This window comes from Schistocerca piceifrons, chromosome 2 (genome assembly GCF_021461385.2).
Source record: "Schistocerca piceifrons isolate TAMUIC-IGC-003096 chromosome 2, iqSchPice1.1, whole genome shotgun sequence".
NCBI classification, from domain to species: domain Eukaryota; kingdom Metazoa; phylum Arthropoda; class Insecta; order Orthoptera; family Acrididae; genus Schistocerca; species Schistocerca piceifrons.
Genome location: NC_060139.1, coordinates 710746673 through 710771988, shown reverse-complemented (window position 1 = coordinate 710771988; position 25316 = coordinate 710746673). Strand labels below are relative to the sequence as shown.

Sequence of the window (25316 nt, the reverse complement as noted above, 5' to 3'; positions counted from 1 at the left end):
GATTCTTCCTGAACAGCTGCAGATCATCCTTGCAACACTTCACACAATTCCATTTTTGGTGAAGCGTGAGCAATCGCGGAACCCATCTTGCAGATAGCTTTCTCATGTCCAAATGTTTATGCAAAATATTATGCACCCGTTCATTCGAGATGCTCACAACACTAACTATCTCCTGCACATTAACTCTTCTGTCATCCATCACGATATCATGGATTTCATCAATGATTTCTGGAGTCGTAACCTCCACAGGGCGTCCAGAACGTTCAGCATCACTTGTGCTCATATGGCCACTCTGAAAATTTTGTAACCACTTATAAAGTGTTCTAATCGAAGGTTCAAAGTCACGATAATGTTTATCAAGCTTCTCTTTAGTCTCGTGAGGCGTTTTGCCTTTCATAAAGTAATGTTTACTCACCAGACGAAATTTTTCTTCGTCCATTTTTTGACAATCACTAGAGTTCCTTGATTCACACGAATGCCAGACACAAAGAAACAGACCAATAAGGCTGAAACTTGGTGTGCGTTCTTTCCAAAGATGCTACTAACTAAACATGCCCTCGATACCTGCCGGTGGTGCCATCTCTTGGACTTTGCGCGGACTTTTCAAACGCCCCTCGTATTCCCATCCGATGGTGCTGTAAGCAATAGTGGTCACCCAGCACGTCATTATGGCCAATGGACGACATGAGGAGCAGCGAAACTGCAAACATTCAGCTCGCTTGTAACCGCCCGGAGCCGCTTCCCTCCTGACACTCCTGCGCACGCAGGTCACGCACGCTGCACTGCACTGCCAGCTGTCTAGCCGTGGCCTGAAATTTCGCGTATGGCAGCTGCGGAGGCCTACCTGCTGCTCGCCGCAAACTGTTGCGCAACAGGTGGCGCCGTCGGTGCAAGGCCGCGCCGGCACGCTCGCGACAGGTACAGGACAAAGGCGCCCGCTGGCTGGCTGGTCTGCCTGCCCCCAGCCGCTGCCTACTGTACTGTACCTCATCTCCGCCGGGTACTTGAGCGCACAACACACAACATGTTCACCGGGCGCGCGGTGCGGCTGGCCGGACTGGTGGTAGGAACGGCGCTAGCACTGGTTGCCGTGGCGACTGCACTGCTGCTGGTGTTCACCTCGCGCCGCCTGCAGGTACTGCCACTGTTTGTGTCTTGTCCGACGATTACTACTCGCCATTCATTACAAAACAATCGTTTGTCACTTTGTTGCTAATGTCAAGTACATGGGTTGGATAAAATGTAGCGGCAACACTGCCATAACATGAAGGATGTGTGACACATGGCATACCCGTTGTCTGTAGCTGGTAGCAGAAGGACAGTTGGAGCAGTGCAGAGAGCACCGACGGCTGTGTTTGAGTCTGTTGAAGTCTGAAAGTGCAGGAGGCCAGTTCAACTACCCTAACAGTATGGCTCAAATGGCTCTGAGCACTATGGGACTCAACTTCTGAGGTCATTAGTCCCCTAGAACTTAGAACTAGTTAAACCTAACTAATCTAAGGACACCACACACATCCATGCCCGAGGCAGGATTCGAACCTGCGACCGTATCAGTCGCGCGGTTCCAAACTGAAGCGCCTAGAACCGCTCGGCCACCGCGGCCGACCAGTGTACGACACCTAGCATCTGTGTGGGAGAAGGTGATCGAGATGTGGGGCGATTTCATTGACGGCATGTAATACGGGGAACGTCTGTGAGTAAAATCTAGTATGACTGTAAGTTTTCACTAAGTGACTTTAACTCCAATAAGGTATGTCCACGCGACGCCTTATTTTTGCTGTACCTGTATGTACGCGCATAAATTTCCAACAGCGCAATTACGCATGCGCATGAGTAATTTCCTGAAAATGAAGGCTGTGCTACGGCAGGTGAAGGACAGAGATAGCGAGAGGAATTTCTGTGTGTATGATAATTCCCTTCCCTCGATAATTTCCTTCCTTCTTGCCCCCTCTGTGTTACCACAGATGACGTGTCACTGGTCTCATTTGTACTAAGATTGCAGTACACGAGAGGTACTTAGTTGCTTCCACCGACCTGAGTTCCATAATGATGTTCACCTACCTGCAGTAAGTTGTTGTCGCCTGCGCAGAAAACAGCACAGACGTCGTGAATCCGTTACCTTGAGGCCCAGCGCGCCAAAATGATAAACATCCGTTACTAATATGAGAAAAAAATGGTTCAAATGGCTGTTAGCGAGGAACTGGTACTGTATAAATAATTAAATTTATATTGGTTTGGTAAGCCACGCGCTTTTCACTAGCAGAATACGAGAAACTGCACAATTGTAGACCACCTTATGAATTACAAATATTTCCATTATTCACACTTTCACAGAGAGTAAAAAAATATTGAACTACATGTTGTAAGCATATTATATCGCTGGCGTAGTCGTGGAGTATCTTTGCGGGCAGCCGCGTCTGTCGAGTCGAGCGCGGGACACGGAACTATTATGTTGTGTTGTGTGTAGGTCTGCATGTGAGAGGCATTGTTAGATGGAAGTTGAAGTGTTGCTACAAGTGCTATTACAGTAAAGTGATAAAATAAGCAAATGATTCAGAGGAAAGTGAGTCAAGATGTAATTAAAAATGAGCAGTGCCGCCGATAACGTATGTGTGTATCCTCTCGTTGCGTGTCACACAGCATCAATCATCCGCGCCGTGTTTGGTCACCCAGAATGAAGTGATGTGAATCAGTAGAAATTAGTCACCATAAAAAAGTGCAGTCGAGTGCAAGTGTCTTGTAGCGAGCGTGAGAACGTGCGTTCGATCATCGCGTTTCCGCATTATCAACAATCAGCTGCGCCGCGACGTTACGCGCACGATCGCACAATTGAGAACTGTGAACTGTAAATTTAACGTAGTGAACAGTGTTAAAATTTATCATTAGTGTCAAGGAGGACTGGTACCAAATATCTGTGTATGCATGACGAGCGTAAGAACTTTCGTGCGATCATTTGGCTTCCGCATCATCAACAATCACCCGCGTCGTGTCGGTTACGCGTACGCACGTCCAAATGATATTGTGGACTGTTAATCATCCATTAATTGGGATAACACTTCTGAATTAGAATGTAAACAGTGCAACCTGCGACTTTCTTTTATGGTCTCAGAATATAGTTGTTCATACCAGACGTAGAACAGTGTTGTGTTTTGACGTTGAGTGGCTCCCCTAACTCGCTTGCGTATCTCGATAGACAATTTCAGGCAAGCCAGCGGCATTGTGGAGCAGAACAGTACGACCGCCGCGGGATTACCAGGTACGTAGTGTGGATGGGGCGCACGGTCTCGAATCGACAAACAGATAAAGGGAACGCCGCCCATTTGTACTCCCGGGCGTGTTACAATGTTGCCTAATTACTATCAGACTGGTGCTCAATTAGACGTCCAAAAACCATAGATTGCTAATTATGTCTTAACTGATACTGACCACTACAGAAAACATGTTTGTCATCCGAGACTGCCGATCGAGCTCTGATACGACGGCCGAACCACCCCGCCCCCATCCAAGTTGGGCGCGACCGGAAGATCTCCGAAGTGCTTCTTCTGCCTTTCCGTTTAGCAATTGTTTATTACTCTGCTGGTAATTAACACTTCTAAAACAATTGAATGATAGCCTGCTATTGAGAGGTGCATTTATACGAAATGCAAGTAAATTCACTGTTTAATTTTTCTTATATTAATAATGGATGTTTATCATTTTGGCGCGCTACTTCCAAACACAGCAGCCAATCGCGGAGGAGGACCACAATTTAGGCGGTTTCTCTCATGATACATGTACCGAATAAACCATCTGTCACCAGTACCTCAAAACACATTACGTCGTCTTCCCAGTGATGCTTTCTGAACTCCTCTAAGAAAACCTTCTTGTAGCTGAATATGATGGCTGTAAAGCCAGAACTGAAAGTATTACAGTGGGTATAGCTCAGTGATACACACCTTCGGTGGGAATAAAAAATGGTTCAAATGGCTCTAAGCACTATGGGACTTAACATCTGAGGTCATCAGTCCCCTAGACTTAGAACCACTTAAACCTAACTAACCTAAGACATCACACACATCCATGCCCGAGACAGGATTCGAAACTGCGACCGTAGCGGTCGCTCGGTTCAAGACTGTAGTGCGTAGAACCGCACGGCCACTCCGGCCGGCTGACAAGCTCTAAAAGTGAGGTATTTATAATATGCTGTTCATTAGGATAATGTTGCTAAAAAATAGGATACTTGCCTCTCGCAACAAGGGAGACTGAAAGGAAAGATAGAAAAGTAATATCAACTAATGCCTTCACAAGAAGGGCTGCGTGCCAAGTCTAGAAAGTTCTAGGAATTTCTTGACGTAGGCGTATGTACAGTCAGTAAATAGAACCAGACCTGTCATTCAGTCTCTCGTTGATCTGTATGCTTTTGGAAATTATGACAGTAGGCAGAAAGCAGAACCATCAAATTCCGCATTCGAAAACGTCGTACACCATACTACTGTTTGACTGCTACACAGACTCAGAAATGAGAGACATTGATATAAGCACTATCAGTGTTACAAAACAATTAAATTTATCTAAAGCGAAAAAGGCAGGAGCCTCGGACACAATTCCAGTTGTGCTTTCATTGAATAAGCTGCAAAATTAGGTCCTTTGGAAGATCGTGTTTACAGGAAATGTCTTTGTCCAGTGTTTTATCTCTCGTGACGAAAAAGAACAGTGCAGGTCACTCTTTGTTACAAGAGAAGGGTAAAATGTCGGATACGCAACACGCTAACGTTTACCAGTTACAGTATCTAAGGAAAATTCTGACCCCTACAGTGTGACGTTCCGGAGGGAAAAAATCTTTTCTCACAGAATCAGCATTGAGTCAGAAAAAAATCGTTCGCATGAAACAGAGCTTACATCATTCGTACACAATTTTTCGCAAATAGTAGATGCCGGTGAACAAATGGCTTTCCTCTTTTTGTATTTCAAAATCTCATCTGACGATCTACCACATACTCGGCTAATAATGGAATTGCCGTTGTTAAAGGTACTCGTATCTTCACAGATGTGCGATTGGATCGAAGGATTTTTCGCAAATTATAACTAGCAGAATGTTGGCAAATAATAACTACTACGTTGTACTGAACAACGAATGCACAAGAAAAGCTAAAGTAGCTCCTGGCCTGTCCACATGCAGTATAATAGGACTTTTAAGTTCTCTCTGTAGGTAAATTTTATCAACTAGGATTAGGCTTCTGACTGACTATCGTGATATGTGGAGGAATGTTGGGCACTAGTCGTCGGCTTTCACCAGTGACATAGGAAACATGTGACTGATGTTGCTGGTGATTTTCTCGAACGGGCTAAGCTACGGATCAATCCGTTACCAGAACCAGGGTTTTTTCAGTGTCACATACGTCGGCTTCGCGATCTCACAACCAAACTGTCACCTTCCACCCTAACCCAGATCTCAGGCAAAGCTGTAGATCAGTCTGTCACCACAAGAGAGTTTTTTTAGTATCAGATTCGTTGACTTCGCCAAGTCACATCTAAATTGCTGCTTTCCGACCTAAACTTTACCTCTGGATAACCACATAAAATTTTGTTAGTCACCACAACCAATTTTTCAGTTTTTTGTTTTTGTTTTATTTTTGTTTTGTTTTAGTAACACACTGTGAATACATGCACCAAAAGCTGACGTGACAGCAGTCGTCAACATTACGTCAATGGCCAAAGCCGACGACTCATATCCAACATTCCTCTTGACTCCTATCGTGTTGTCGACAAGGAAGTATCATTGTTGGACAATCGTAAGGAAACTCACATAAATTTGGACAAAGTTTACTCTTGCTGTGCTGAACGGTAGCTCTCCTTAGCGTCTTAACAAACCTCTATTTGCAATGCGAATTGTGTCAGACATAGGGGATATAAAAATGAAAAAACTGGCATACTATGCTTACTTTCATTCCATAATATCATATGGGATTATTATTCGTCAAGCCAAGCTAAAGTTTTCAGGGCACAAAACCGTGCAGTAGGAGTTATATGAGGTGTGAACTCAAGAAGCCTGTTTAGGGAACTAGGGATACTAACTACTGCTTCCCAGTATATTTATTCCTTAATGAAATTTGTCATTAAAAATATATCACTTTTTCAAACCAACAGATCAATTCATGGAATCAATACTAGAAATAGGAATAATCTTCACAAGGATTTAAAGTCACTTAGTCTTGTTCAAAAGGTGTGCATTAGTCAGGAACACACATTTTCAATAACTTGCCAGCAGCCATAAAAAGCTTAACAACCAATTAAATTTAGTTTAAGAGAAGCCTAAAGGATTTATTGGTGGCCAACTCCTTCTACTCCATTGATGAATTTCTCAGTAGTACCAACTGATTTGTACAATATAACCTCTGCACAATTTCAGTGCATTAATGTGTTCATTGTAAATAGGTGTGTGTGTGTGTGTGTGTGTGTAAGTACAATTTAACTTCTGCACCAGTTCAGTGCAGTAATGTGTCCATTGTAAATAAGTATTTAGTAGTTGTATTACACGTTTATTACCTTATAAATAAATAAATAAACTTTTTTTTATTTTAATTTGCAAAATGTTTCTTTCATATAGCGTTCATTAAAAAATGACGACCATGCCACTTGGAACCTATGGAATGGTACATTAGCTTATTTTTGTGAGTTGTAAATATTTGTCATGTATTGTTGTTTTTCTGACATGTTCTACATCCTGGAGAACCTCCTCACTACAGATAAATTGGAATGAAAGTAAATCTAACCTTAGATGCAAGACAATGCCTACTGCAAAGAGAAATAACTGCCTGGAACCCGATTGCAAGGTTAGTGACGAGAATCTGAGCAGGTGACCCCGTGCCTCTGGCAGGACTGCCACCCGATCCCCTCCTCCCCTCACCTCATCGCATTTTCCTTCCTGGCAGCTGTAGCTGCCATGTGGTTTTTCAGGTTAAGCACTTCTCGCTATTCCTGCATTTCCGCGTATTGTTTACTTTGACCTCTCGTTCCTTTATGCCCTCTCTACTTTTTGAATATCGTTTTTGCTTGCTGTTGTACTGCCTCTGTTGCTCGCGGAATTTATTCTCGGAGCAGTTCTGGCCATCTTGTGGTCTTGCGACGGTGTGTCTGTTTTCCCAGAGAAGCTATGACCCCTATTTCCAGACTGCCTCGACAATTCTTGGAAAAGTGGAGCAGTCTGTTTGAATCGTTCACGCAAGTACGGGCTTCCCGCCCGTGCACGCGACTCGCGCGTCGGAAAGTATCTTGGTAGATGCAAGGCAAGCCTGACGATCCTGCCTTGTAGACCTTGCAGCCCACATATTCCAGCACTGGCCGGATCAGGGCTACCATGTGTAGAAGTATGAAACTGGAATTTAGTTGCAATAACTACAAAAAATGGTTCAAATGGCTCTGAGCACCATGCGACTTAACTTCTGAGGTCATCAGTCGCCTAGAACTTAGAACTAATTAAACCTAACTAACCTAAGGACATCACACACATCCAAGCCCGAGGCAGGATTCGAACCTGCGACCGAAGCGGTCGCTCGGCTCCAGACTGTAGCGCCTAGAACCGTACGGCCACTCTGGCCGGCCAATAACTACACTGCTGTTGTTTGAAAGCGATAAACAACATTTCATTCAAATAATCTTCATTGCTGTTTATACTCTTTTCCCACCCCTCCGGCAGGTTATGAATGCCACGTCAAAAAACGGTCGTTATTTTGAAGCAAACCATTCAGCGAGCCATTTTGGTACATTTCCATACGAACTGAAGCGTTGTTCAGCGACAGCGTGACCCGGTGATGCAAATAGATGATAATTGGACGGAGCCAAGTCTGGAGATAAGCCGCATGCCCTAGTACGAGGTGCATTCAAGTTCTAAGGCCTCCAATTTTTTTTCTAATTAACTACTCACCCGAAATCGATGAAACTGGCTTTACTTCTCGACATAATCGCCCTGCAGACGTACACATTTTTCACAACGCTGACGCCATGATTCCATGGCAGCGGCGAAGGCTTCTTTAGGAGTCTGTTTTGACCACTGGAAAATCGCTGAGGCAATAGCAGCACGGCTGGTGAATGTGCGGCCACGGAGAGTGTCTTTCATTGTTGGAAAAAGCCAAAAGTCACTAGGAGCCAGGGTCAGGTGAGTAGGGAGCATGAGGAATCACTTCAAAGTTGTTATCACGAAGAAACTGTTGCGTAACGTTAGCTTGATGTGCGGGTGCATTGTCTTGGTGAAACAGCACATGCGCAGCCCTTCCTGGACGTTTTTGTTGCATTGCAGGAAGGAATTTGTTCTTCAAAACATTTTCGTAGGATGCATCTGTTACCGTAGTGCCCTTTGGAACGCGATGGGTAAGGATTACGCCCTCGCTGTCCCAGAACATGGACACCATCATTTTTTCACCACTGGCGGTTACCCGAAATTTTTTTTGGTGGCGGTGAATCTGTGTGCTTCCATTGAGATGACAGGCGCTTTGTTTCTGGATTGAAAAATGGCATCCATGTCTCATCCATTGTCACAACCGACGAAAAGAAAGTCCCATTCATGCTGTCGTTGCGCATCAACATTGCTTGGCAACATGCCACATGGGCAGGCATGTGGTCGTCCGTCAGCATTCGTGGCACCCACCTGGATGACACTTTTCGCATTTTCAGGTCGTCATGCAGGATTGTGTGCACAGAACCCAGAGAAATGCCAACTCTGGAGGCGATCTGTTCAACAGTCATTCGGCGATCCACCAAAACAATTCTCTCCACTTTCTCGATCATGTCGTCAGACCGGCTTGTGCGAGCCTGAGGTTGTTTCGGTTTGTTGTCACATGATGTTCTGCCTTCATTAAACTGTCGCACCCACGAACGCACTTTCGTCACCTCCAGAACTCCATCACCACATGTCTCCTTCAACTGTCGATGAATTTCAATTGGTTTCACACCACGCAAATTCAGAAAACGAATGATTGCACGCTGTCCAAGTAAGGAAAACGTCGCCATTTTAAGTACTTAAAACAGTTCTCATTCTCGCCGCTGGCGGTAAAATTCCATGTGCCGTATGGTGCTGCCATGTCTGGGACATATTGACAATGAACGCGGCCTCATTTTAAAACAATGCGCATGTTTTATCTCTTTCCAGTCCGGAGAAAAAAAAATCGGAGGCCTTAGAACTTGAATGTACCTCGTATTTCCCAATTGAGCGCCTCGATCGTTTCCCTGCCCCACTCTGCTGTGTGAGATGGGGTGTTATCATGGAGCAATATGACTTTGCGTCGCCTTTTTCCGTATTCGGGTCGTTTTTCACGTAATGCTCCATTTAAATCGATCATTTTCTGTTGTCAGCGATCAGTGTTAACAGTTTCATCAGGTTTTAGGTGACAGCCTTATGATCCCACCAAACACAGACCATTGTCTTCTTTCCAAAGCGATTTGGTCTTGTAGTGGATGTCGATGGTTTACCTAGACTCACCCTTAATTTAAGACGCTTAGGATTCTCAGTTGGGATTCCGTGAGAAGTTAAACGCGTATAAAGACACAGTTCACCCATCCTGGAACTCGAGAATCTCAAGGATTTTTGCTTGTTTTCGATGAGGATACCGGCAACATATCGGTCCCCGGAATTCCAAGACCTACCATGAAGTCCTCATGGAACAGCCGATGACACTGTAATTCTGTTACAGACTGCAAAGAACCTGGAAGAGCAGTTGAACGAATGGACAGTGTCTTGAAAGGAGGATATAAGATGAACATCAACAAAAGAAAAAAGAGGATAATGGAATGAAGTCGAGTTAAATCCGGTGATGCTGAGGGAATTAGATTATGAAATGAGACACTTTAACTAGTAGATGAGTTTTGCTATATGGGGAGCAAAATAACTGATGATGGTCGAAGTAGAGACGATGTAAAATGTAGACTGGCAATGACAAGGAAAGCGTTTTGTGAAGAAGATAAATTTGTTAACATCGAGTATAGATTTAAGTGTCAGGAAGTCTTTTCTAAAAGTATTTGTGTGTAGTGTAGCCATGTATGGAAGTGAAACACGGGCGATAAATAGTTTAGACAAGAAGAGAACAGAAGGTTTCAGAATATGGTGCTACAGAAGAATGCTGAAGATTAGATGTTTAGATCACATAACTAATGAGGAGGTACTGAATATAATTAAGAAGAAGAGGAATTTGTGGCACAGCTTGACTAGAAGAAGGGATCGGTTGGAATGAAACGTTCTGAGGTATCAAGGGATCACCAGCTTAGTATTGAAGGGCAGCGTGGAGGGTAAAAATCGTAGAGGGAGATCAGAAGATCAATACACTAAGCAGATTCAGAAGTATGTAGGTTGCAGTAGGTACTGGGAGATGAAGAAGCTTGCACAGGATAGAGTAGCATGGAGAGCTGCATCAAACCAGTCTCTGGACTGAAGACCACAACAACAACAACCAAAATCTCTACAGTAATTCCTGACGCTATTCGATGGAGAAACGACTTTCTTTTGTACCTGGCGAGCAGCATTTCACAAGTGGTCTTTCGATTTACTTGATGTCTTTCATTCAGTTCTTGCGGAACCCGTTTTTACACTTCCTGCACCTTTCACATAGCTTTCAACCGAAGAGAAACGGATTTCTGCGTCACATTCAATTGTTCCGCAAGTTCCTGTTGAGTTTGAGTATCATCTTCATACAATAAAGCCTGCAATTCGTTGTCTTCTCACGTTTAAATCACCACTTTTGAATTTTTTGAGCCACTCGAAACAATGTGTTTTCCCAAGAGCGTGTTTACTGAAAACTTCGACAAGCATACGAATTGTGCAGCAGTTTTCTTCAAATGATAACTGATAACCAATGCTGTTCGCAAATCGTAGTTCGTAGGCACAAAACTCGACATGTTTAGGGGTTTGAAACAGGTACCGATGTATGGAACCATGGTTACTGTGTTCTGATATTCGTCGTCAGCCGTTACAAGAGGCAGATGGCGCTGCAGACGCGGTCTCACATGTCCTACACTGACGGCTAGAACCATGTTCAGCGAAATTCCGGTTTCATACTTCTACACCTGGTAGATATAGCGTCATGGCGCGGTGTGCGGAAAGAGTCAATATTGGATTTAAATGTCGGTACAGCGCCGTCAGGCGATCTTACGCTTTCCCTCTGACGTCTTCTGTATATGGCTTCCATGTAAGACGCCTACCAAGTACTAAACCAAGTACTTTGCAGTGGCAGACCGTGGGATTGGACCTCCCATGATCCGCACCAGAATAAGATCCACAGGCACTTTATGCCGTTTTATGATCGCTGCTTGGCTTTGAGTGCGTTATATTTAAGACGCCACTTGGTAACCCGTTATCTTCCCTGTAAAACTGTTTGGAACCGAGCGACCGCTATGGTCGCAGGTTCGAATCCTGCCTCGGGCATGGATGTGTGAGATGTCCTTAGGTTAGTTAGGTTTAATTAGTTCTAAGTTCTAGGCGACTGATGACCTCAGCAGTTAGGTCGCATAGTGCTCAGAGCCATTTGAACCAATCCTGTAAAACTACCTGTCTGCGACATTTTTCTCCGCTGTTTTAGAATTTTTTTAACTTTATAAGTTGGTTTAATGAGAATGAAGTTGATTGAAAAGTATTGCTTGAACTACACCGAAGAAAAATATTGCGCACAACAAATCATATGTATCATTGTAGTAAATAAATTGTAAATTGTGCAAGCTTCCCAAAAAAAACTGAAATTATTATAAAATCTATATATTATTATTTTTGGCAGCTCTGTGCATGGAAACAACTCATTGTATTTGCTGCTCGTAAATTATTAGTAGTGCATAGTTTATTAATTAGAAACGAAAAAAATAGCTATAAGTAAGAGTTGAGAAACTATCACTTTGAAGGAATTGTGTGTTTATTATAATTTTATTTTACATTTCTTTGGTTTTGTACGAAGTGAAGTCATTGACTGTGACTGAAATCAAGTTTAGCACTTATGTCGTTTCCCATCGACGAGTTAGCTAAAGTGGACAGTCAGCTTTCACTAATACCCGACCTTACTAAATTTTTTATTATTTTTAATTTGCAGAAACTGCGTTCAGTCACATACATTGTCGTAAACATCCTTGAAGCAATTTCGCGGTTTGGATAATCAATGGCTTCACCCACACTCTGAAATGCAGTTACGTCGCTGGGTTCCCCTCGTCACCTTGTTGCTGGCACATCGCTGACGCGGCCCAGCGATGATAAAATGAACGCACTAACTGGCAGCATATTTTGTTATATCCTAGCCAGTAATGCCACCCGAGCCCGCTGCCAAAAGGTTGGCAGCATCAAAGTCCGGACGCCGTCCGCATAAGCAGCGCCAGCGAGACAGGAAATCGCCGCAAGTCTGCGCGCGCCACCGCTGACTCCTGGGTTCTTAAGCGCTGGAGTCGCGAGCGCTAGGACAGTTCTGTATTCGCCGCTCAGTTGTATACTCGCCACCGAATTGTGTACTTGCGAGTCAGTTGTGTGTTCATCGCAGCAGAGTTGTTGTTTGTCGTCAGCCGACGCTGACCTAGCCGCTCCGACTCGAACTAGACAGATCTCTGTAGACACGGAGTTCACTACTGTGTTTCTGTATCTTCGTTAATAAAGATAAGTACCGACTTTTATTTAATCAGAGTGTTTGGGTTTTCATCTTTCTGTTCACTGTTCCAGCGGACCGGTCGGCCCGCTATTAAAAGTGTGGCGGTGACTTCGTAAGCCGTTTCTACAGCGAATTGTTTGTCGCTACGAACGCCGCCACAAAATATTTAACCTGCAATATGTGCTGCTCGTATGGCCGCTGTCCATTCGGATACGTGCATACGAACTGCACGTGCCTCATGGCACAACTGGAAGAGCCGGCGTGGTAGCCGAGCGGTTCTAGGCACTTCAGTCCGGTACCGCGCGACTCCTACGGTCGCAGGTTCGAATCCCGCCTCGGGCATGGATGTGTGTGATGTTCTTAGGATAGTTAGGTTTAAGTAGTTCTAACTTCTAGGGGACTGATGACCTCCGATGTTAAGTCGCATAGTGCTTAGAGCCATTTGAATTTGAACAACAGGCAGACACAGTGAACCCACCCAACTGGTGAGATTACGTTACAGAAATTACCTGGGTTAAATGCTTTGCGGAGCGATTGTCAAATAAATTGAAATTTTTCAATTCTTTGTTCAAATGTGTGTGAAATCTTATGGGACTTAACTGCTAAGGTCATCAGTCCCTAAGCTTACACACTACTTAACCTAAATTATCCTAAGGACAAACACACACACCCATGCCCGAGGGAGGACTCGAACCTCCTCCGGGGCCAAGCCGCACAGTCCATGACTGCCGCGCCGAGACCGCTCGGCTAATACCGCATGACCTCAATTCTGTAGTGTGTGTTAGTTTTATTTGCGCTAGAATAACAAAAAATAGCTAACAGATGAGTTAAGGCCAACTTCCAGTGGTCTTGCAACACCAGATACTAGGACAACGCAATGGATGGTCTATCGTAGGTACTACTGTAAACTCCTGCAATATTATTAATCAGCCACATAAAAATTATTGTTGAATTTTTTATTTAGGCAGCCGATCATGCAAACCTAATCTTGAGAGCAGCAAAAGTATAATATTATCTGAAAAAATCTATACAAATATCCAGTCAGATATTGATACGTGCTGCAAAGAGTGGCAACTTCTTTTAAATGTTCAGTAACGTAAAATTGTGAAATTTACAGGACGAAAAAAATGTTGTATCGTAGGAGTACAATATGCGTGAGGCACAACTGAAATCATTCAACTTACGGTACTTATACCACAGAGTAACATTTTGTTGGTATATGAAATTGGATGATTTTATGGGCTCAGCACTACGTAAATCAAGTAACACACCTTGGTTCATTAATAGGATAGTTGGAAAACTGCAACAAGTCTGCAAAGGAGATTGGTTACAAAACATATAGAGGGTATCCCCCCCCCCCCCAAAAAAAAAGAGCAAGCTTTAGGGACGGTTTCCTTGTGCCAAAACAAAAAACAAATGTCGGTGAACATGGTCTCTAAAATGCATACTTTAAGAGCTATGAGCACTTGTTCATCGTCGATACTGTGGAACAGACCTCTTCCACTGCAAGGACCTCGCTTCCCATATTTTGGAAGGAGGTAGTATACACCAAACCAAGGAAACAAGTTCCGTAAAGATTGGGTCTAAGATGCACACTTTAAGAGGTATGAACACTTGTTCATCTTCACTAGTGTGAAAGAAAGCTCTTCCACTGAGAAAGTACTCGTAGCTGTTAAGGTACGCGTTTTAGGGTCCATGTTTACTCTAAATTTTTTTCTTGATTTGTTCCATATTGCCTCCTCCCAAAATATGGAAAGCAAAGAGCTAGAAGTAGAAAAGATGTATTTGATAGTATCGAAGATGAATAGGTGCTCAAAGCTCATAAGGTATGCCCATGTTTACTAGACTTTTTTTCCTGTTTAGGCATAACGAAGCTGTCCCTAAAGATTCTCGGTGTTTTTTTTGGACATCCTGTATACAGAAGGGCAACACGAATCGTCAGGGATTTGTTTCATCCGTGGAATAGCATCACAGAGATGTTGGAAAAGCCTGACCTGGCAGGCGCTAGAAGATAACGAAAACTATCCCGAGCAAGCGTATTTACAAAGTTTCGAGTTTCTAGTCAGCAATATACAAGTTAGTTAACTTATGCATATACGTGGATGTGACATTTTTTAGGGACGTCTTGTAGATTGATCACACAACCTCAGTTGCAGGTAATCAAGACAACACACTACGGTTCGTTGGCAGGACACCGAGAAAATGCTGTCAGTCCCATAACGGAAACTGCTTAATAATGATATAGTATCCCATCTTAGGATATTGCCGAAGTGTGTGGGACGAATTCCAGATATTAACAGAGGAATTGAACGTATACAAAGAAAGGAAGCACAAAAGGTCAGAGGTTTATTTGACTAACTGGGGAGCGTTACGCTAATTTTGAAAACTCATAATTAGCAGATAGACGCGAAATGCGGCCAGGTGACATGTGTTCTGGTATTCCGCCTTGTCACAAGAAGATTAACTGACGAATCCAGTGATATTCGAACCCTCACGTATCGCTCCTGCAGTGACAGTGAAGGCGAGATTAGACGCACTGCAGCACGCAGTCATTCGTCCTGAGCTCCAGACGCGACTGGAATGCGAAGAATCCGTAACGTCTGGTACCACGCTGAATACCCTCTGCCATGCACTCATAGTGGTTTGCAGTGGTCTGCATTTTGTATTTGATAGGCATCCACACGTCGTTGTTTTCGCTCGGGAGTCAAAGTGTGCATGTCAAACTTTGCACAAACCTTTCTCTTCATCAAAACGTTATATAGAATGTCTTGAACGACTGATTCAAATATGTTATTTCACTGGTTTTTATGACACAGCAGTGTTGATACACTAGGGTCGCACGTCAGATACTTAACACTGCCTGATCACAACTAATTGGCTGAATGCATATCTGTTGTTTTTCAGTTGTTAGTCTAAGCTGCCGCCGTAGTTACAGCGCTGATGTTCCTTATAGGCCGTGAATAAAACAAGTCTTGGTTTTGGACGAACAGCGTACTCTCCATATGCTTTGCTTCTTCCACCGTCGCGTCTTGCTCTAGCCCTCATGCCACAGAAATCGGCAAAATGCCGGAAGCATTTAGTAACGTAAATGTAGGGTATTTGCTTCAGCGCCAGCTCATTGACCTCTGAGATCGTATAATGCTCTATTAGTAACAACCTCATTGTTCAACATGAACGTGCTGTAATGGCAGCAGCTGTCTGACGCAATCCCATTGTTGCCACATAATCATGTTAGCGACAGACGTCTGTTCAGCAACTTCCTTACAGTGCTACTGGGACAAAATAGCACAGCAGAAATGACCGTTCAATACAGGCACGGTACGAGGGAATGGCTGTCTTGTTGGCAGCAGACAGAAACACACCTCTCCCGGTTGATTCTTAAACCATATTCCTTGCAGGTTTTGCCGTCGTGTGATGCACCGGTTCCTCCGGCCTCAATCGGTGGTCGGGGCCACTTCACAAAATTCACGCGTACGATCGTTTTTAGACGGAATAGGATCGATCATATTCTCAAGCTATGAAGATGCTTGGTGCAGGCGCAGAATACCTAAGGCCGGTATTACACTATGAAATTTCTTTGTCAAAGATTTGATCAGAGATGTGATCAAGTATTCCGTCAAATATATTTGACAAAGATCTTTGACGTAGCGCTAGGAGGAGTATTACACAGTCATCCAATTTTTCGTCAAAGTTCAAGATGGCTGACAACAACAACTTGTTATTAACCGCAGCAGTTGCATGTACCACAATTGCACTGTGTGCATATGCGGAAGAGAAGCGGGAAAAAAAAGGAAACAAACCTGGGTGAAGCCGTGGGTTTTACGACGACACGATAAAAGCATTCAACAAAACTTGATACGTGAGCTTATAGTGGAGGACGTCAAGTCGTACATCAATTACTTAAGAATGGATGAGCATATGTTTCTGTATGTGCTCAGTGAAGTGTATCCTCATATCACAAAGCACAATATTCACTTAAGAACTGCTACATCTGCAGAAGACAGGCTCACTGTAACACTCCGATTCCTTGCTACAGGAGAGGGTTAGGTTAGGTTAGGTTAGGTCAGGTCAGGTCAGGTCAGATCTCCAACCTTCGTAATCTATTTTTGTATTCAGGGTGCCTCACGTTGTAAAGCGCCTCATCAGCATCATACATCTCTATTAATTTTGTAGGTGTTGGCACACACCAATTGTATTTACCTGCAATGTTTATAAAAACACTACAGACGACAGAAAGCAGCGATGCTAGTGCTCCATGTGGCAATATGTCACATTACAGTGAACAGAAGACAAGCGACTACTTTGATCAAATCTACAGCGAGGCCCTAGATTTGATCAAATATTGGACAACATTTGACAAAGTTCCCTATTACACCATCAAATATCTTTGACAAAGATATTGGACAAAGATATTTGACAAAGAAATTTGATAGTGTAATACCGGCCTAATGGGGAGCCCAACCGACAATCGGCGCCAAGTTCCTTGTGAATTGTCTCTACTGCTCAACGAAACGTTTTACTTTGTCCGTTACATAAATAATCAACAGATAAAACATGTGCTATAAACATTCATTGTAATTTAACCGATAAGACATGCGTGTGAGGAAATGAATGTAATCCAGCGATTCGGATCTATCGGGAAGTTACTCTTAAACATACATTCTTGTTCGCTTGCACATGCATTCACGATGTAATTAGAGGTGAGCCACCATGTGTCTTCTCATTAAAGGACAACCTTGTCTCCATCGAGCAAATTAACGCTGCCAACAAAAACGTAACATTTCTCCGTGATTTCCACCTTTTATAATGAAGTTGATTACACACGTAAGCGACTTTGTTTCACATACACTGCATGAAATCAAGTGATACAACGTCACGTTGTCCGTCTAAAATTCAAATAAATACAATAGTCATTACAAAAGGACATAGTCTCGAAAAGTGAATTTATGTCGTCGAGGCACTTGCAGGAAGTTGACAACCAACGCAGTAGACATGTAGAGCAGGTGACTAGACGGGCACCTACTTTCTTATAGTTGGACCGTCTTTCGCGTGGAGCGCCGCAGTAGCTGACGACTTTCTTATTCGTGTCGCACGTCTCGTGTAAAACGGGGTTAACGCTTTGCGAGCCTTTGCATCTGCGGCCCCGGTAGTGGCAGATCTCGCCATTCCGTGATTTGGAGCACGCCAGATCTTTTAAATATTTGTAGGTAACAGCAAGAAGCAATATTAAAGGGGACGAAGACCTAAGAGGGTGAAAACATGCGATTGCGATATATTTATGTTTGCGAAAGTGCGTATACTCAGGAAATGGCATACTAGACACAAATGCGAACGATTCTAGAGTATTGCTCTATCTTTTGGAGTTCCTGTGTAGGCACGACTTCAAGCATTGACCGAATTTATGGACACACTACTAGGATTAAGACAGGTCACACAAATGTTTAACATACAAGTAGATGCACATAGATAGTCATTTTTTCTCTTATCCGTTTTGGGTGGACAACACGGCAGCTGATTTCGTAAACTACACTGAAGGAAGCATTGCAACCGGCCATAAGCTGGTTGGCTGCGGCATTTCTTGCAGTGTAAGTCATTTTCTCCTGCTCAGTACGTGAATGGAATAGGACACAAGGCATCTAACACTGACACGAAGTACTCTCTCCACTACATACTGGACAGTGGTTTGTGGAACACGTATGAAGATGTGGAGGGAGTATTACATTGTCCAACAGCTGTACATTCTTTGTGTCTGTCGATAAAACTATGAATTATGATGGTCAAAGAAACAATTATCATGTTTGAATAGTCTGATAGTTTTTCGTTTTCAGACTTACTAGATATTTTATTGCTCAGGAAGACGATAATAATATGAGAAGTTTAGATGAAATTTCTACGTCTTGAAGAAGAAAGCAGAAAAGGGCCAGGTCGAAACGAACATATACTGAGGTGACAGAAGTGACAGGATACCTCCCAATATCGTGTGGGACCTCCTTATGCCCGTCATAGTGTAGTACATCTACATCTACATTTACATTTATATTCCGCAAGCCACCCAACGGTGTGTGGCGGAGGGCACTTTACGTGCCACTGTCATTACCTCCCTTTTCTGTTCCACTCGCGTATGGTTCGCGGGAAGAACGACTGTCTGAAAGCCTCCGTGCGCGCTCTAATATCTCTAATTTTACATTCGTGATCTCCTCGGGAGGTATAAGTAGGGGGAAGCAATATATTCGATACCTCATCCAGAAACGCACCCTCTCGAAACCTGGCGAGCAAGCTACACCGCGATGCAGAGCGCCTCTCTTGCAGAGTCTGCCACTTGAGTTTGTTAAACATCTCCGTAACGCTATCACGGTTACCAAATAACCCTGTGACGAAACGCGCCGCTCTTCTTTGGATCTTCTCTATCTCCTCCGTCAACCCGATCTGGTACGGGTCCCACACTGATGAGCAATACTCAAGTATAGGTCGAACGAGTGTTTTGTAAGCCACCTCCTTTGTTGATGGACTACATTTTCTAAGGACTCTCCCAATGAATCTCAACCTGGTACCCGCCTTACCAACAATTAATTTTATATGATCATTCCACTTCAGATCTTTCCGCACGCATACTCCCAGATATTTTACAGAAGTAACTGCTACCAGTGTTTGTTCCGCTATCATATAATCATACAATAAAGGATCCTTCTTTCTATGTATTCGCAATACATTACATTTGTCTATGTTAAGGGTCAGTTGCCACTCCCTGCACCAAGTGCCTATCCGCTGCAGATCTTCCTGCAATTCGCTACAATTTTCTAATGCTGCAACTTCTCTGTATACTACAGCATCATCCGCGTAAAGCCGCATGGAACTTCCGACACTATCTACTAGGTCATTTATATATATTGTGAAAAGCAATGGTCCCATAACACTCCCCTGTGGCACGCCAGAGGTTACTTTAACGTCTGTAGACGTCTCTCCATTGATAACAGCATGCTGTGTTCTGTTTTCTAAAAACTCTTCAATCAAGCCACACAGCTGGTCTGATATTCCGTAGGCTCTTACTTTGTTTATCAGGCGACAGTGCGGAACTGTATCGAACGCCTTCCGGAAGTCAAGAAAAATAGCATCTACCTGGGAGCCTGTATCTAATATTTTCTGGGTCTCATGAACAAATAAAGCGAGTTGGGTCTCACACGATCACTGTTTCCGGAATCCATGTTGATTCCTACAGAGTGGATTCTGGGTTTCCAGAACGGATTTGATACGCGAGCAAAGAACATGTTCTAAAATTCTACAACAGATCGACGTCAGAGATATAGTTTTGCGCATCTGCTCGACGACCCTTCTTGAAGACTGGGACTACCTGTGCTCTTTTCCAATCATTTGGAACCTTCCGTTCCTCTAGAGACTTGCGGTACACGGCTGTTAGAAGGGGGGCAAGTTCTTTCGCGTACTCTGTGTAGAATCGAATTGGTATCCCGTCAGGTCCAGAGGACTTTCCTCTGTTGAGTGATTCCTGTTGCTTTTCTATTCCTTGGACACTTATTTCGATGTCAGCCATTTTTTCGTTTGTGCGAGGATTTAGAGACGGAACTGCAGTGCGGTCTTCCTCTGTGAAACAGCTTTGGAAAAAGGTGTTTAGTATTTCAGCTTTACGCGTGTCATCCTCTGTTTCAATGCCTTCATCATCCCGGAGTGTCTGGATATGCTGTTTCGAGCCACTTACTGATTTAACGTAAGACCAGAACTTCCTAGGATTTTCTGTCAAGTCGGTACATAGAATTTTACTTTCGAATTCACTGAACGCTTCATGCATAGCCCTCCTTACGCTAACTTTGACATCGTTTAGCTTCTGTTTGTCTGAGAGGTTTTGGCTGCGTTTAAACTTGGAGTGAAGCTCTCTTTGCTTTCGCAGTAGTTTCCTAACTTTGTTGTTGTACCACGGTGGGTTTTTCCCATCCCTCACACTTTTACTCGGCACATACCTGTCTAAAACGCATTTTACGATTGCCTTGAGCTTTTTCCATAAACACTCAACATTGTAAGTGTCGGAACAGAAATTTTCATTTTGATCTGTTAGGTAGTCTGAAATCTGCCTTATATTACTCTTGCTAGACAGATAAACCTTCCTCCCTTTTTTTATATTCCTATTTAACTTCCATATTCAGGGATGCTGCAACGGCCTTATGATCACTGATTCCCTGTTCTGCACATACAGAGTCGAAAATTTCTGGTCTGTTTGTTATCAGTAGGTCCAAGATGTTATCTCCAGGAGTCGGTTCTCTCTTTAATTGCTCGAGGTAATTTTCGGATAGTGCACTCAGTACGTCACTCGATGCTCTGTCCCTACCACCCGTCCTAAACATCTGAGTGTCCCAGTCTATATCTGGTAAATTGAAATCTCCACCTAAGACTATAACATGCTGAGAAAATTTATGTGAAATGTATTCCAAATTTTCTCTCAGTTTTTCTGCCATTAATGCTGCTGAGTCGGGAGGTCGGTAAAAGTAGCCAATTATTAACCTAGCTCGGTTGTTGAGTGTGACCTCCACCCATAATAATTCACAGGAACTATCCACTTCTACTTCACTACAGGATAAACTACTACTAACAGCGACAAACACGCCACCACCGGTTGCATGCAATCTATCCTTTCTAAACACCGTCTGTGCCTTTGTAAAAATTTCGGCAGAATTTATCTCTGGCTTCAGCCAGCTTTCTGTACCTATAACGATTTCAGCTTCGGTGCTTTCTATCAGCGCTTGAAGTTCCGGTACTTTACCAACGCAGCTTCGACAGTTTACAATTACAATACCGATTGCTGCTTGGTCCCCGCATGTCCTGACTTTGCCCCGCACCTGTTGAGGCTGTTTCCCTTTCTGTACTTGCCCAAGGCCGTCTAACCTAAAAACCGCCCAGCCCACGCCACACAATCCCTGCTACCCGTGTAGCCGCTTGTTGCGTGTAGTGGACTCCTGACCTATCCAGCGGAACCCGAAACCCCACCACCCTATGGCGCAAGTCGAGGAATCTGCAGCCCACACGGTCGCAGAACTGTCTCAGCCTCTGATTCAGACCCTCCACTCGGCTCTGTACCAAAGGTCCGCAGTCAGTCCTGTCGACGATGCTGCAGATGGTGAGCTCTGCTTTCATCCCGCTAGCGAGACTGGCAGTCTTCACCAAATCAGATAGCTGCCGGAAGCCAGAGAGGATTTCCTCCAATGCATAGCGACACACATCATTGGTGCCGACATGAGCGACCACCTGCAGATGGGTGCACCCTGTACCCTTCATGGCATCCAGAAGGACCCTTTCCACATCTGGAATGACTCCCCCCGGTATGCACACGGAGTGCACATTGGTTTTCTTCCCCTCTCTTGCTGCCATATCCCTAAGGGACCCCATTACGCGCCTGACGTTGGAGCTCCCAACTACCAGTAAGCCCACCCTCTGCGACCGCCCGGAACTTGCAGACTGAGGGCCAACCTCTGGAACAGGACAAGCAGCCATGTCAGGCCGAGGATCAGTATCAGCCTGAGACAGAGCCTGAAACCGGTTCGTCAGACAAACTGGAGAGGCCTTCCGTTCAGCCCTCCGGAATGTCTTTCGCCCCCTGCCACACCTTGAGACGACCTCCCACTCTACCACAGGTGAGGGATCAGCCTCAATGCGGGCAGTATCCCGGGCAACCACAGTCGTAGTCCGATCGGGGGATGTGTGGGACGAGCTGGCCGTCCCCGACAAACCCCCATCCGGACCCCCACAGTGATGCCCATTGGCAACAGCCTCTAGCTGTGTGACCGAAGCCAACACTGCCTGAAGCTGGGAGCGAAGGGATGCCAACTCAGCCTGCATCCGAACACAGCAGTTGCAGTCCCTATCCATGCTAAAAACTGTTGTGCAAAGAACGTCTGAACTAATCTACAGAGAGCGCAAACAAATCGACACAAAATTTAAACGGTTATTATAATACAAGATTGCCTAGTAAATGCAGTAATGCTGCTACTTGCGCACTGCTGACACACTGCTCGGCGGCGGAAGGAGACTACGCGATTTTACACTATTCAGGTACTAAAACGCGATGCTACAACTCTCAAATACTATAATACGCCCGAAATTTATGAATTAAACAATGCAAGTACCAAAAACACGCAAAGAAATTAAGAATTAAACTATGTAACAAATGAGTGAGCTAGGAGTATACGACTTGCTGCTGCAGCTGCTTATCCAACGGCGGCAGGGAGCACACTCGACGTGGCATGGACTCAAGAACTCGTTGGAGTCCCCTGCAGAAATAATGAGCCATGCTGCCTCTACAGCCGTCCATAATTGCGGAAGTGTCACCGGTACAGCATTTTGTGCATCGAGTTTCCTCTCGTTTACGTCCCATGTCGGGCGATCTGGGTGGCCAGATCATTCTCTCGAATTGTCCAGAGTGTTCCTGAAACCAGTAACGAAAAATGGTGGCCTGGCGTCTTGGCCATTATTATGCATAAAAAGACCATGATTGTTTGGGAACATGAAGTCTATGAATGACTGCAAATTGTCTTCAGGTAGCCGAACAGAGCCATTTCCACTCAATGATTGGTAGAGTTGGGTCAGAGGACCCAGTCCATTCCATGTCAACACAGCCCACACTATTATGGAGCCACCACCAAAACTTGTACAGTGCCTTTTTGACAACTTGGGTCCATGATTTCATGGGGTGTGTGTCGCACTCGAACCCTACCATTAGCTCTTACTAACTGAAATCGGGCCTCGTCTGACTAGACCACGGTTTTCCAGTCATGTAGGGTCCAACCAGTATGGTAACGAGGCCAGGAGAGGCGCTGCAGGCAATGTCGTGCTGTTAGCAAAGGCAGTCGTGTCGAACATCCGGTGACATAGACCATTAACGCCAAATTTCACCGCACTGTCCTAAAGGATACGTTTGTTATACGTCCCACACTGATTGCTGCGGTTATTTCACGCAGTGTTGCCTGTCTGTTTCTATTGACAACTCATTGCGTTGTCCGACGTGAGAGGTTATGCCTGAAATTTGGTATTCTCAGCACACTCTTGTCACTGTGGATCTCGGAATAAATGAATTCCCTAACGACTAGCCGGCCACTGTGACCGAGCGGTCCTAGGCGCTTCAGTCCGGAACCGCGCTGCTGCTACGGTCGCAGGTTCGAAACCTGCCCCGGGCATGGATGTGTGAGATGTCCTTAGGTTAGTTAGAATTAAGTAGTTCTAAGTCTAGCGGACTGATGACCTCAGATGTTAAGTCCCATAGTGCTTAGAGCCATTTGAATCATTTTGAACCCTAACGACTTTCGAAGTGGAATGTGCCAAACGTCTAACCCCAACTGTCATTCTGCGTTCAAAGACTGTTAATCCCCGTCGTGCGGCCATAATCAGGTCGGACACCTTTCCACATGACTCACCTGAGTGCAGGTGACTTCTCCGTCAACGCACTGCCCTTTTATACCTTGTGTACGCGATACAACCGCCATCGGTATATGTGCATATCGCTACCTCACGACATTTGTCACTTCAGTGTGTGGTTTTCAGAATGTTTATATACATCAGCGATTCTCAACCTACGGGGCGCACCCCTCTCACACCCCACACCCCCTAGGAGAGCGTAATAACAGTAGTTGGTGTGGGAGGGGGGGGGGGCGAGCTTTTTGAATGTAAAATATATGAATTCAAGAATGTATTAATTTACTAAAAGGAAACTAAGCCATATGCTTGATGGTATAATAAAAATTTAAAATTCAGGTTGACACTAATAGAGTGTACAACAGTATTGGACCAGTAGTGAACAATGCAGTTAATAAGTAACTTTTTAATACTAAATTGAAAAGAAGTTTAGTAGTTATTAGTGGCTTCCTTGGACCTAGCTTGCAGGGCAAAGATTTTCTTAGGAGGACTTAGTGTTAGAAGCAGACACTCTGAGTTCTTTTACTGTGTTTATCTTAGAACTGTAATTTGTCTTCAAGGCATCCAACACAGAAAAATCCGTTTCCCGAAGGTAGTACGTTGAAAATGGTGATAGTATACGAAATGCTTTTATTTTCAGTGCAGGAAACTCATCAATATTCCCTGCCCAAAATTCTTGACTAAACAGTCTTTTCATTTCATCAGTTGCCGCGAAATCTATGAAAATTTCTTCTGCAGGTAAGAGACAACGAGGGTATTTTGAAATGGATCGATACGTTTTAAAATTCTTTTCCAGCGTGATGTTCAATGGCTGCCAAACAGTTTTTTCGTGTGTTTTCGTCAACCTTGTAAGTTTTAACATATTCATCAACATTTGAGAACATTTCTTTGTGTTCCTGCTTTAGCGCGCTACATGTAGGACAGAGCAATAGAGGGCCATCGTTTCTGGTTTTGTCAATGTAGATGATCTGTGTTGCAAAACAGCAATGATTTTACTTATGTTGGGAATTTGTAAGGACTGTATCTTTATCGTATGAGGAAGGAGGCAGGGGGGGCCGATGAAAATTATGATTCAAACTTGGGTTGCGAGTAGTGAAAGGTTGAGAAACGCTGATGTAGATGTCTTACATTGATTATACGAAGTCAGGCTGCTGAAAGAACGTCCATGACAGTTCACACAAGTGGAGCGCATTGTGTGAGGGGACACATAAGCGCCAGTACGAGCGGTCTCTTCCTCAAGCACGTAGGTAGGGGTGCTACCTTAAATCCTCGTACATTATGTAGGCGGGCTTCTTAGACCATTGCCGAAAGAGTAGCTGCAAC

General features: G+C 44.2%; 1 protein-coding gene across 1 annotated transcript in view; it reads left to right on the top strand.

The window, feature by feature from the left end:
- Nucleotides 1-994: 994 nt before the first annotated feature.
- The window catches only part of LOC124776568 (acetylcholinesterase-like), a 200990-nt gene continuing 176668 nt past the window's right edge, over nt 995-25316 (top strand). The window contains exon 1 of the mRNA XM_047251609.1: nt 995-1135. Coding sequence (XP_047107565.1) covers nt 1025-1135 — 111 coding nt within the window. The 5' untranslated portion in view covers nt 995-1024. The remainder of the gene's footprint in view (nt 1136-25316) is intronic.